At 44.8% G+C, this 14,517-nt stretch overlaps 1 protein-coding gene across 4 annotated transcripts in view; it reads right to left on the bottom strand.

The window, feature by feature from the left end:
* Window positions 1-14,517, bottom strand: part of Mamld1 (mastermind like domain containing 1) — a 120,658-nt gene that overhangs the window by 25,908 nt on the left and 80,233 nt on the right. For 2 of the 4 annotated variants that reach the window (XM_008829476.3, XM_008829475.3), the window contains exons 3-4: window positions 10,989-12,878; window positions 8,865-8,975 (exon numbers count right to left, since the gene is read on the bottom strand). In XM_008829476.3, coding sequence (XP_008827698.1) covers window positions 8,865-8,975; window positions 10,989-12,878 — 2,001 coding nt within the window. The remainder of the gene's footprint in view (window positions 1-8,864; window positions 8,976-10,988; window positions 12,879-14,517) is intronic. The other 2 variants (XM_008829474.3, XM_008829477.3) reach the window with 1 other exon arrangement.

Here is a 14,517-nt window from a genome sequence, read left to right as displayed (position 1 = left end):
GACCTGAAATTACAGAACTACTAGAAGAAATGGGGGAAGTTTCAGAAAATTGGACTGCGCAAGGACTTTTTTGGACAAGATTCGAAAAGCAAAAATAGAAAAATGGTATTATAGCAAACAGAACAATTTCTGCAGAGCAAAGGAAATGATCAACAGTGTGCAGAGAAAATATTTCAAACAGGGAGAAAATATTTGCAATGTATTCATCTGATATGGGGTTGAACTCCAAAAGCTCAACTGGAACAAAACAACTGATGATTTGGTTAAAAATGAGAAAGCTATATAGAGACTATTCTCAAAGGAAGAAATACAAATGACTGGCAGTATTTGGTTCAATATTATTATCACTGGGAAATGCAAATCAAAACCACAATGAAATATTGTCTTGCGTCAGTCAGAATAAAAAAGACTAAAGATCGCAAGCTCTATGAGAATGTTGATAAAAGGGAGCCTTGCACATTGTTGCTGGCAATGTCAATTAGTAGCCATTATGGAAAAATACTGATGTTTCTCAAAAAATTAAGGGTAGAATCACCACATTATCCAGCTATTCTACCACTGGGTGTAGCTGAAGGAAATGAAATCAGTTGTGTTGAAGAAACACCTGTGCTCCCATGTTATTGCAGCATTATTCATAAGAGCAAACTGTGTGACTGTGATCAGATGAACAGGTAAAGAAAATATGGTACACATTGACACAGAATACCATTCAGCCATAGAAAGAATGAAACACTATGGTTTGTGCCAACCTGGGTGGAACTGGAGATAAGTGAAAAAAGATAAACACAGAAAGAAAGTACATAGACTCTAAATGAGATGACCTCTCAGAATTTGAGAGTAAAATGGTGGTTATCAGAGGCTGGGGAGAGTAAGGCTGGGGTGGGATTAGGAAAGGTTGGTCAGTGGGTATAATTTGTATTTATATAGGGGCCCTAAGGTGTCCTTCAGGATGCTTCCACCCGTTCACATGTTTTGGTATGTTCCAGTTGTAAAATCATGTGTTTAAACTCAGTGCAAAACTCTAGAATTCTAAATACTAAAACTGGAATCATGTACATCAGAGGGGAGCCTTGGAGCAGAGGCAGCAGCACCCCTTGGAAATGCAATTTCCTGGATCCTACATTATCAGAAATTCTAGGTCTGGAACTCAGTCACCTGCATTTTAACAAGTTCTCTAGAGTACAACTCAAATGGTGAACTACTGGTTTCATCCAACTATGTCATCATAGAGAATAGAAGAGTCAGTCTCAGAGAAGCGAGGAAGACTTGACCAATACACCACGAGACAGATTATGGGATCAATAAGCACTCAACATTGCTTCCTAATTCCACATTTTCAAATGAAGATTTTCTTTTGTATCTGTCCTGCTCTTTGTTTTCTCAGATGAGCTTGGCAACTAGCGGTCCTAGGAACACGTGTCTGTGGACACATACTGAATCACTTATGACCATGGCACATTTCCAAGGATTTCTCAATTGGAAACTGAACCCAAAGGGTAAATTGGGTTTCCATAAAGGTGAGCATTTGGGGAAGGGAGAGCATAGCAAGGAGGGAATATGTGCACTTGGAGGGCCATCGAGATTCATTGCAGTAGCACATGGGGTCAGTGGCCTAGTCAACATCAAACGAATCTTCCTTTTCTAGCTCTTTCTCCCTTCTCAATTCTCATTCAGGTGGTCTCAGACACTAGCCTCATGTCATCTAACATTTTGGAGAAGCCTGGTTCCACCCAAGATTTTAGCGGAGGGCACTTCTGCTGACAGAAAGCAGCACAGCGTACATACAGTCCAATGTAACCAATAAACCCTGAAGTTCATGGACTTCTAGGAAAGAAGTATCCTACTAGAAGCAGTTTTCCTACAGGGACAGGAGGAAGCTGGCAGCCTCTTGAATTGCTGACAACTATAGTATGCCCACAAGGGGGCACTAGCTGCAGCATGAGGACTATGCTGGGAAGGCCTAGAAGACAGCTCAACAAAGCATCTTTGGTGACAGGGTTAAGCCTTGACGTAAACCAACCTTGAAGCTGCCTGACCGCTGTACTTTCACTTGTAGGAGTCAGTAAGACCTGCTTTAAAAACAAAAACCAAAAACCAAAAAAAAAAAAATGTGTAAAGTGGCAGTTGAATATATTCTGATAAAGAATCCAGCCTGGCTCCTCAGACCTCTGAGTTCATGAGGCCTGTTCTATGTATGCCGCCAGCCTCAGTTTAAAGAATACTATATTTCTTATGATGAAACTCAAGGCCTGTGTAACTCTGTTCAGACTTGAGTCATGTTTCTTTATATATAGACCAGTTCCCTTAAAAAGAAGTGTAATGCACCCGAACTGTCCAACACACTCCAACAAACAAACACACCCAAGTGCAGATCAAATATTACCATCTTGGACTCTTCATTTGGATCTCTAGCGCAGTTCTCAAGTGCTTAAATTCACGTTAGTCCAATGTGATATGCATTTTAAAGCAATGGCATAGATGAACAACATTAAAATGCTCCAAAGCATATCCAATTCTGATGCAAACTTCAATATGTCCTTTGTGGGCTTCTGTGAAGAAACTAATTGATGATCTGAATCGGAATTCATCTCTAGAAAATAGGAGTGCTAGCTCCTAAGAGCAGTGGTTGGAACCAAGTTCCTGAATGTTAGAATCCTTTGAAAAGTCCAAGAATATACCAGAAAGTCAAGATTTGATTTCAGAGATAATAACTGAACAAAAACCCCAATGTCTATAAAGCATGTTATTGAGGTGTCTGCTGATAGATCTAGAAGCAACTGTGAGGGTTCATTCTCTTTATTCTTTTGTCCAATGTTATATGAAAAACTTTACCAACTTGGAGGGCAGAAAATAGATAGAAATAAACTATAGTTACAGAGGAATGCTTACCAATCTGAGGGAAGGAGGAGCTGGGGAGGAGGAGTGTGAAGAGCTGGAATTGACATAGCCAATGAGGAGGGTGCACGGGGGATGAGGGTGCACTTAGTTCACCCTGAGATGTAGGAGGGTAAGAGCAAAGCAAAATGGGAATGAAGGCAGGATCTCCTGGCAGAAAGCTTATTCAAATACGACCAAGCCAAGTGTTATTTGCTTTGTGTGTAGAGTGGAGGGTTGAGATACCATCTCAGCACGCAACCCAGGCTGACCTTTAACCTATGATTCTCCTGCCTCAGCCTTCCAAGTGCTAGGATTGCATGTGGGTGCTACTGCAGTCATCTCAGCTGAGAGTTCTTAATAACTCACGTTTTAAGCCTAAGAAGAGAACATATGCTGAGCAGTCTTCAAATCATTCTTACTGGAGTCTGTGCTAGTCAGAAACAAAGAGCTGTTATCAACACGTTGCAGAACCGGAGAGCACTCACTGGTCGTAAGGCTGGATGTAATTGATTGCCAAATACTAGGAGTTATTGGCGCCACTAAGAGTGCTGTGGACAAATCTTAACTAGAAGAGAACACTGTAATGAGTGGCCGTCTTTCTAAGCTAGCTTTCTTTTGGGCTTTCCTTATCATATGTGGTTGTCACTATGGTATGTTAAGTGGCAGCCACAAGTTTGGTTGTGCCTTTATAAATTGCATTAACAACAGTGATGGTAGCAACATCAGAACACCCAGCTCAAAGCAGCACTGGAGCGTGACACTATGTATTTGTTGGAAATTGAAGAGATACTCATATTCAGACATTATACAGGTGCTGCTGAAGGACAAGAAACCCAAGAAGACCACAAAGCAGCATCACAGGCAATGTCCCTACATGCAGAGGTGAAGCTTTTTCCTCTGTCCACCATGAAAATATCTGAGTTCATCAAGCTTCTAAACCTAGAACGTTGAGAGTTTCTATCAACACTTATCCTAAATGAACCACTCCAAATAGTCTCAAGAACTTAACATTCTGTGAAGGCCAGCAGATGCAACTCATTCACCGCTTTGTTCCCCCCCTGCATTCTTTTACTCATTCAAAGGGTCCTTTTGCTCACATTGAGATCTAGATAAGACATTTTCCTGTGGTTGTGGAGTCCTGTTAAGTGGGACCACACACAAGACGCAAATAACAACTCTTAAAAGGTGGACATCATTCAACCCCAAGAGTTAGAAACTAAAGGTCTTGTGAGCTGAGGCATGAACAGGGGTATACAGACCAGATGTGTCAACTTTTAAAGAATCAATTGGGCATTTATCAAAGGGTCTCGTTTCTACTTTGTGTGCTAGTATCAAGGCCCTTCCTCAGTTGTCAGTTGACTAAGTAGGCAGCCCAGAGCTTGTCCTTGAAGGCTATGTTCTTCCATTCACCAGAACTAACCTTTGAAGTGAAATTCCACCAGAATTAGTACAAGAGAAAATTTGAAGATGCTTCTCTGAGTTGATGACTAGCAGTGGTACACTTGCAACAAAATGAGAGAAAAATGCAGCAAAGGTGCAGAAAGACTTGCACGTCCAAGGTGATAGGCTCTTCCCCCATGTCTGATTTGATAGGAAGGGTCATGTCTTTCTGTAAGTTAAAGGGCACTGTAAAAATGTTAATGAATGATTTTGAGAATAGGAAAAGGCTCAGTTTCTATCTCTCCTGACTATATTTTAAAATGGAACTGATGTTGCTATCACCAAATAAGGAATTCTCTCGATCTCACTAAGCTGGTCTCATTATTTTTATTTTCAATGGGAGGCCATGGTTTGAATGTAGAGAATTTAATTTGCTCTGTTGAGATGGTAATAATTAAAACTTACACACTACTAAGCAGGAAGTCCAAACCAAAAGTAAGCTGGAAGCTCCCCAAGAATTCTTTTCAGAGGTTCTAGGTATATGGGCAAGAGGTGAAGGAGAAAGGTGGGCAAGGAGTGTGCTGTTCCTAACCAATGCATCCCTTTAGGTTCTGGCCCAGCTGGGGGAGGGAGGTGTTGGCCTTTATTTTTCCCTTTGTGTATATACTCTCAGATCTATTCACCAGGCTGAGGGCCTGGCCTTCCAAGTAGCACGTAGCCCCAGCAAGCTGCTGTCATTGCATCCTTAACTCCTCCTCCTGCCCATCAAAAGTCAACCTGGAGTCACATTTGTCACTCAGTATCTACATGGCTTCCAGTACCTCAGCTGTCTACACCAGGAAGAAAGGGAACTTGGCTGTGAGTCCAACCCTATGGCCCTGTTGGGAACCCCGAGGGCCAAGTCCCTTGCTCTGTAGCATCTCCTCCTTAGGTCCTGGCCCCTGGATGGGGTGAAGATGGGGCTGCCCTTACCCCAATTGTAGGCCCAGTGCCTCAGGGAGGGAGCATAGCACTGTTGTGCCCTCATAGTCGCTGGGGACTCTCTGCTTCATAAGCTAAGGAGATGTGTGACTTCTTGTTGACTATATAAAGTAGAGCAGGTCTAGCATAAGCAAGGGATTAATCTAGTCTTCTTCAAGGCAGACTGGATTCTCCTTTCTCTCTCTGTTCAAAATTTGTCAAAACAATAACATGTGCTTCTTGGTCTATTACACCTTCTTCCCCCTGTGCTTCACAGCCTGACTCAAGGATTGGATTCCAGGATTTTTTGTTCTTAGTCCAACTGGCCACCATCCACATCCCTCCTCCCCATGAAATCACGCTCCCACATTTGCACATCTGAGGGGTCTCTAACACACAGGGGTGGAGGGCATTGTGGCTGGTGGCTGCCTCTTGCTAGTCACACACTTGCACAACTTCACTCCTATGTTCTGAACAGACTTGTTTTCGTTGTTTGGAGTAAATGTAAGTTCCATTCTCCAGTGGCTGATGGTAAAACTGAACTAAGTTCTAACCCTGATTGACAATTTGTGTCTCAGCAAATTAAAAAGCTTCTGTACAGCAGAGGAAATGATTAGCAGGTTGAAGAGACAGACCAAAGAATGGAAAAAAACTCTGTGCCAACTATTCATCTGACAGGGGATTAACATCCCAAATATGTAAATAGTGGAAAAAAACTAAGCAACAAAAGAGCTAATAATCCAATCAATAGGCAAATAAACTGAACAATTTTCAAAAGAAATACAAATATCCAGTGAATACATGAAAAGACGTTCAGCTTGTTTAGCCATTAGGGAAATGCAAATTAAAACTACATTGAGATTCCATCTTATCCCCAGTCAGAATGGCAGTAATCAACGAAACAAAACAGAAAAAACCAATAAATGCTAGCAAGGATATGTGTGGGGAGCAATGAAGCCTTATCCACACTCTGTTGGTAGGACTGTTAATTAGCGGAGCCACTATGGAAATCATTATGGAGATTCCTCAAGAAATTAAAAATAGCTTTTCCAGGCCAGGGATACAGCTCAGCAGTAAAGCACTTGCCTAGCATGTGTGAGGCCCTGGGTTCAATACCTAGTACCAGAAAAAATTAGTACAAATTGAACTCCCATATGATTTAGTCATACCATTTCTGAGTTTACACCCAAAAGAATCAAAGTCAGCATACAACAGAAATATCTGTATACTTATGTATCTCATGAGGCTTTTCACAATAACCAGGATATCGAGTCAGACTAGGTGACCCAAAACATATGATTGGACTAAGAAAAGGTGTATATATACACAGTGAGGAAGAATGAAATTATGCCATTAGCAGGAAAATAGATGGAATGCTGGTGATCCTCATGGTAAGTGAACTATGAAAGACTCAGGAATCCAAATATTGCATGTTTTTTAGCATACGCAGAATCTAGCCAAAAAAGGCATGAAAGCAGAAGGGTTATTAGGAAAAAGGAAGGGATCAGTGGCGTTGGTAGGAGGGTAATGGAGGTCAATATGATCAAAGGATGCTGTATGCAACTATGAAGATGTCATGATGAAGTCCATTATTTTGTACAATTAATGTATGCTAAGTAAAAGACGGAACATATCTGGGTTGTCTCTTGAGGAAATTCCTCCCCTAGTAATTCTGTGTCTCCATCTCTTATTGTAACTTGAGGCCCAAGTAGCTCTGAAAGACAACTTCATATGATAAATTTGGTGCCACATTTTATTTGGGGGCAAAATTTGTCCTGGACTCAGTGAAATTTTCACATTTCTCCACAGAATAAAAAATGCTGCTCTAGATTGCACTGAAGGTTACTGGACACTTGATGTTTGTGCCATGTTGCATTTTGCCAGTCTCAGGTCTTCCCCACTGGAGTCTTGCTTGGCTCCAGGGCATTCAGACTGCAGGCCACAGCCTGTACTGAGTGTACACTAGGCCTGGTCCTGAACAATCCCACCTCTCCTGCTTTCCCTGATGCTCTGTGTGATAGAGGCTGCTCCTTTCCCTATTTCTGGCTGAGACATCCAGGGGTAAGGGAGTGTTGCTTCCATCCCTGGCTTACCCAGTGCCAACAACCCATCTGGAGTAGAACCTCAGCTCTGTCTACATCCAGTGCCCTCACTTGACCTGACATACTGTACTGCTTTCCTGAAGCCAGATGACATGCGGCCTTTAGTTTAGGTGGAAAAGAATGATCTGTAAAAATGGAATCATTGATTCCATTGGTAAAGAGAAATCTCCCAAGTTAGAAAATACTAGCCTGCTCAGAAGAATGAGCCCCTGTCAACAGCAAGAATGGACATTTCTGGTTACTAAACAGTTTCTCATCTCACGTTAAAAATAAAACTGTTACTTTCAAAAACTGAGATCCATATTCACAAGAATCTCCAGCCTTCCCACAGTAACCATGGTCATCAAGGGGAAGTGCCACAAGCCAATGAATGCTGTGTCATTAGGTGACCAGTGCTTTTGCAGGCTCAGCCTGGCCGTCAGTAAAGCCTGGGCAGTTTGTTTCTGTTGCTGAGGTGAGAATCATGCACTTCCCACCTCTGGTGCTGCCATATGTTCCTCCACAAGGATACCAAATTTTGTTTCAAACACTGACCTCTTTCTCCCTGGTCTCCCCTGGCAGAGTGACCAAGCTCAATTTTTAGGCCTCAGAGTTGCTGGAGAGGGGCCATGAAAAGGAATGGGGGGGTTGCTGATGCATTTTGCCTGGACGAATACTATGTGAACAGAGAGCAGGGGAGAGAACTGGAGCAGGGACATGACAGTCCTCAAGAATGAAGAAGGGGCACTTGCTAGGTGAACATCACGTTTTGCCCTTTCCATTGGGCCTAAAGCGAGAAAAACTCAGAAGGTGCGGAAGCCCCACAATTCCTGCCAACTTCATCGCAGGGACAGGGATGGAGGAAATTCTGCTCACATTCTGTCCTGACCTAGCTCCTGGTTTGGAGAACCATGTCTTAAAACCCCAGGTAACAGATCTGAAGGCTCAGGGCCAATAGGTAGGTCTAGCTCTACTCAAAGTACTTCAGATATTGTATCACATTTCATCCTCAATCATCCATTCAGCTCATATCCTTTATTTTGTGGATGAGGAAAAGCATTGGATGAGAAGGTGGGAACAAAACATTCTAGAAGTAGTGCCTCATTCATGAGGGTTTGAGTGCAGGCTCTGTAGCCAGAATTGTGGCTGTCTGATTTGCTGTGTGACTGTGGGTTACTCTGGTGAGTTCTCTGTAATTTTTTTCTCAGCATTGAATGGAATGATAAAAGCCCCTACCTCTGAGGATTAAATGCATGGAGCTCCATATAGGGCCCTTGGGCCTATATCCAGCTGGGAATATAGTGCCTAGTAGGGAGCCCAGCCTCTTACCTCTGCTGTCAGGCACCTCTGATGCCCTTTTCACACTCCTATCCTTGGAGAGCACAATTGCTTAGTGTTTTTCCTAAACGCCTTCTCCATTCCCACCTTGGCAATTGGTTAGGTGTAACTCTCATGACCTCAAACATTAAGCATTTCCCCTCTGAGCCAGCTGATCTGGCTCTGTGGCAAAACAGTCAAACTATAAACACACCCCATTGCAGATAAAAACAAAGCAAAGTGGCTCACAATGTTAGGTGGTGGCACATCTCCATGACTGCTAGTGAGAGAATTCCAGTGTTGATGCTGGTGCTCCACCCAGAGAGCCGCGGTAGTCCACGCACAGCGATGGCAACAGCCCTATAATGACATCAAACCACAGTGCTCCTGAACTGCCGACAAGGGCTTAAGCCCCAGGTGCTGCCCTGTCCCGCCTGCTGCCGATGTCTTACTGCCACTCACCCAAGCTAGCAGCTATCCCTTCAGGAGCTCTGTCTGCCTAGTGTGAAGCAGTCTGCTTGGTTAGGCTCCATGAGACCCAGGTGACAAGAGTAACTCTGGGAAGCTGTCATGTACAGCCTTGAATAAAAGGTCAGCTCCTGAAATGTGCTTCTCTGCCAAAGCACTTTACAGACATCTTCTCTTTGACCTCTTTCCAGAACGGAGAGGCCCAGTGAGAAGTCAAAGCACTGAGGACAGTCAGGAAGATGCCCTTCGAAAGGCCTGAGCCTTTCGAAGCTCTAAAAGTTGGACAAGAGAACAAAAGGAGAAGAAAGCCAGGCACAGGAATCAGGGGGCAAAGGCTAAGCTTTGCAAGAATGGGTCAAGAACTATGAGCACATCCGGGTTATAGAATGAAGGGCCAGGCCTCACAGGCTCTGAGTCTGAGGATGTTTGTGGAGTCAGGTTATAGCTCTTTGGGTACTTTTGAACAAGTAGATAACACCATCAGGTCACAATTCTAGCAAGGATCCTCTTAAGAGTAATGGATGCCTTATTGGGAAGCTCGTTAGGGACAACTGTATGAGCTCATGTAAAGAATCAGAAAGTTCCAAACCTGGGAAAGATGAAAACAATGGAGAGAAGCATCATGGCTAACAGTATTCTACAGGCAGACATCAAGCTCTGGCTCCTGCAAGCAGCCACTCCTTCATGCAATCCCCTGTGACTGACATTTGATGATGAGAACATGGAGTAGATTTTAAAGACCGTGGCTTCTGAATTGCTGGGACTCCCTGCTTCCTGCCTCGACCTTTGCACCTTGCTGGAACTTCTCTCACCCACTTGAATGAAGCCAGCTTCTATGTTGTATGATGCTCGATGAAGAAGATTCTGTCCAATAAATAGTCCTTGAGGTACCTGCAAGGAACTGTTTCCTACTAACCGTACCATGAGTGACTTTGGAGAAAGGTCCTTTCCTGTGGAACTTGGAGATGATGGCAGCCTTCTGAGAGGTACTGAGCTGGAAGACCAGCTAAGCCATGATTCCTGACCCACACAGACTGACAGTCAATTGAATGTATGTGGTTCAGAAGTGACACTTCAGAGGAATTTGCTACAGTGATATATAACTAATACAGGAAAGGCTCAGAGCAAAGAGAAGTGGGAACTCTGATAGATACCACTACAGAGAACCGGTTGTATTTAATGATTCAAAAGCTATAGGTGATGAAGGATTGTGAGAGGTCAAAATTAATTTTAAGAAGAGAACAGATTTTGGAGCAAGAATTCTTGACTTTAAGTCCTTGTTCTGGACCTTGCTAACTGTGTGACTCTGGGCAAGTCCTGGCAACTCTCTGAGCCTCTGTTTCTTCCATTGTAAAATGGAAATGACAGTAGTAACTACTCTACAGATGTCTGTCTTTTTCCTTTCAGGGCCTGCCTCAGTACCCATCACACTGATGAAAGACACACTGAGAAAGAATTCTCAGCAAAATGGTGGTGCAGCATTTCTAGAAGGCTCAGTATTCAGTCTTATACCAGCACGCACAAGACCCAAATGCTTCAGTGTGATTTCCTTACATACCAAGAAGCATTTGTTGAGTCCTGGTGCGTGGCCCAGTCCAGGGGAAATGGCACATCTGTTGAATTCTAACGTGTCTTGACTAGTCCTTTCCCTGTGCTCCGCTTATAGGTGCAACTTTCCTCCCAGGGGAGTTAGGTGACCTGATCAGTTGCTGGAACCATAACTTTGGCCTCATGGACACTGAACTTAACCACATAAAATTAGCTGATTACATAGGCTTTTCCAGAGTCAAGTTTGGCTTCAGTGACCATAATAGCTTGGATTTGCCTGCTAAAGCCATGTCTGGATATCATATCACATAGTTCTTATTTCCCAAAGGAGCACCAACAGATAGGAGGTGGCCTTACCTGTCCGGGCAGGGCAGGCATGGAATCAGAGGCCACCAAGCGCTGAAAGCGCTGGGGTTGCTGCATTATCTGCTGCAAGAGGAATGAAGACTGGTCAGGCTGCTGCGGCTGCTGCTGGAGCTGCAAGGTAGCGGTGGCAGTGGATGAGGCAGTGGCAGAAGGAGCATGTGCTGGTGTCGCCTGCGGCAGGTAGTGGAACAGTGATGGCTGCCTAGAGGTGGCAGGCATGGAGGCCATCTTCTGTGGGCCTGGCTCAGAAACGAAATGAGACAAGGGCTTGGTGTTGCCAAAGATAAATGGCTCAGGTGTTTCTGAACTGGAGCTCGTCAGGCCCTGCTGCATGATCATGCTCAGGGTTTTGGGTTGCTGGTTGCTGGTCAATGGTTTGAAGATAGCATTTGCTTGCTGCTGTTGCTGCTGCTGCTGCTGCTGCTGCTGCTGCTGCTGCTGCTGTTGTTGCTGCTGCTGCTGCTGTTGCTGATGATGATGCTGTTGCTGCTGCTGCTGTTGCTGCTGCTGCTGCTGATGTTGCTGCTGCTGCTGCTGTTGCTGCTGCTGCTGTTGCTGCTGCTGGCTTAGCAGATTGCTGTTGGGAGTGAGGCTCCGGATCAGAGAGTACTGTGGAGTGAAGGACTGCTGTGGCAAGCCTGGGCTAGAGAGATTCTCAGGGCGATAGGGTGGGGATGGCCCTGGGGTGCTGGTGGGCAGAGCAGATATCAGGTGTCCTTGAGGGCTTTTGACTGTAGAGGACACCAGATTGGCAAGAATGGAGCTCTGGGGGCTAAACTGTGGCTGCTGATTGAGAGCCAGGCCTGGGAGCTTCGCAGGGGCATAGGGCAAGTTGGGCCCAAGGGTGGCGTTGCTGCTGGGTGCCATGCTGGAGAGTAAGGCATTGGGCGAGCTTTGCACAGTGCTGCCTGACAAGCTATTGGATGACATGCAGGATGCTGTGAAGGTTTGAGGGCTGAATGGTGGTGGGGGTGGCGGTGGCGGTGGCGGGTGAGGTGATGGCACTGGGAAGTAAGGTGGGGAGAGGCCTGGCGGAGGCAGACTGGACCAAGTACGGTTGGACCCTTGCTGCTTTGTGCCAGATCCCTGTTTGCTGGCTGCAAGAGCTTTCAGCTGGTGGGCATGATGCCACTGAGGCACAGATAATGGAGGCAAATTAACAGGGAGTACGGCCTGGACCTGGTTCTTGACTTGGGTCTGTGCCGTCGAAGAACTTGGTGAGACCATCTGCTTACTGGTAGGAGGGATGGAATAGCTGATGCCTGTGGATGAGGGCAGGATTGGAAGTGAGGTGCCAGTGACTTGACTGCAGCTAGAAGCAAACTCTTTGCTGGAACTAAGGCTATCCATATGTGGCATCTGAACCGGATGCTTGGCAGGGGTGCTGAGGGGTGCCTGGGAGTGATGTAAGACCAGAGGCTCTTCTGGTTTGCTACCGAGGATCTTCTCAAGGTCAAGGTCATTTGAAGAAGGCTCTTGAATTTTGGTTAGCTCCTCCAGCAGATCTTGAAGCTCCTGGTCCACAGCTGGCATGCTGCTGTTCTTCTCATAGTAAGGAACAGTGCTCCCTTTCAGCCCCGTTTCTGCAGTTGATGACACTCCAAATGGTGATCCCATGGCACTGCTGTTCACAGGATTATTGTCCAGAAGATTATTCTCAAGGACTAGTGATTGGCCGGCCACTCCCAGATCTGCAGAGCTAGGATTCATAGTTAAGTTGGGAATCTGCATCTCTGTAGAGAGAGTAGTGGAGTGGGAACCTGGGCCCATTGACAGGGTGACGTCTTCAAGGCAGGGCCTCTTGATTTTATTAGGATAACCCCCATCAGCCATGCCTGTAAACTGGTAGTTGTCTCCTTCCTGTCTTCTCTTACTGGTTCCCTGTAGGCACGTAGGGAAGGATGGAAGAGAGGGAATAAGAGAGGGAGAGGGAGAGAGGAAGAAGGAGAGGGAGTGAGGGGGAGGAGGAGGGGGAGGGGAGGGGGAGGGAGAGAGAGAAATAGAGAGAGAATTTTAAAAGGTTTAGCATATTAAAGTTAATGAGTGGAAGCCCACAAGATAAAATAGGCCTCTTCTCAGTTTAGACTTATACTTGTCAAAAATCACAAAATATCGTCTATTTTTAGAAAGATGATGATACTTGTTTCTTTGTTGCCGTGTCTCATTTAAACAGTCCTGTTACATTTCAAGCAAGGCAATATGCTGTCTGTATACTAAACAGGACGGAAAGTCACACAAAGGGTATTCTTTGTGCACTTAAAGTGACTATGCTGGAATCACTAAATGAACCCGCTGCCAAAGGAAGGGGCTTGAGCACAACCTAGAGCGAGCTGAATCATTTCCATTTCTACTTATCGACAGATAACCCAGTTTTGAAAAAGGCAAACCATAAAATAGATATTGACCTTTTATGTTGCCTCACTGTCTTTCTTAAATGCATCAGGATACATTGATAAAATAGAATTCAACAGAGTCACAGGAATGAAATGTAGCAGCCTAAGATACATTGTTTACGGGAAAGTACAAATTTATGAACAGTAACTGTAGTCATTATTTCCTTCCTTCCTTCCTTCCTTCCTTCCTTCCTTCCTTCCTTCCTTCCTTCCTTCCTTCCTTCTTTTCCCTCCCCCTCCCTCCCCCCACATGCATTGCTTGTGTATACTTAAAATAACTTGGATGAAACAATACCCAGTCCTGCTCATTCCCTTTCTATTCTCTACATTTCTGTTTTGTTTGTTTCTAATGAGAAAAATTTTGTAATGAAAGAAAAGCACAAGTATGAAGTTATTTAAGTAAGGAATTCCTCTTTGCAGCTGCATCCTCAGGTTGGGAAGCTAGGAAACAACAGGAAGAGGCCCCACTGTGGATCAGCACGTTGGCAGAGCTGTCCCATTATGTATAAAAGAAGCGTCTTCAGGAGCAAAGCAACACTCTGCTTCCTCAGTTTCATAATCTCATCCATGGTTTGATCATGTTAGTGACCATGACTTGTCTGTCAGCAGGGAAAGGGAGAGGAGATGGAGGAATGCAGGTGGGCATAGGGAAAGGATGCTGATCCTCCGAAAGTCCCTCACCTGCCAGTAGGCTAAATTCATGGCTCTCTTGGCCAAGTGAACATCAAAGTAGACCTCTGAGAACTATGTGCTTCAAGCCTTGCTGCACAAAAGAATCGCTTAGAAACATCTAGATTGTTAGGCCCTCCTATGAGAAATGAATGATCTTAGTTCCATCAGGGTAGAGCACAGGAATCTGTTTGTACACAGCCCCATGGATATCCAGGTTGAAAACTACTAGCCCAGTGTGTAGACACAGGCAGCATGTCATAGGGCCCTTGTCTTTATGCAGATAAAACAAGGACCTGCCATGGAGCCTGAGTTTGTTTTAGCACATGTGAGATGATTAGAAGGAGTTCTTATGTCCTGCTGCTGCTCTTTTGAGTGGAATGGGGTAGACTGTATGGACATGTAGGGCCTCAAAGGGTATGTGACGTTTCTAATGCAGATCTGGGAGGGGCCTGGAA

The sequence above is a fragment of the Nannospalax galili genome, unplaced genomic scaffold (genome assembly GCF_000622305.1).
Source record: "Nannospalax galili isolate Female #2095 unplaced genomic scaffold, S.galili_v1.0 scaffold513, whole genome shotgun sequence".
NCBI classification, from domain to species: Eukaryota; Metazoa; Chordata; class Mammalia; order Rodentia; family Spalacidae; genus Nannospalax; species Nannospalax galili.
This window is presented reverse-complemented; position numbering and strand designations above follow the sequence as displayed.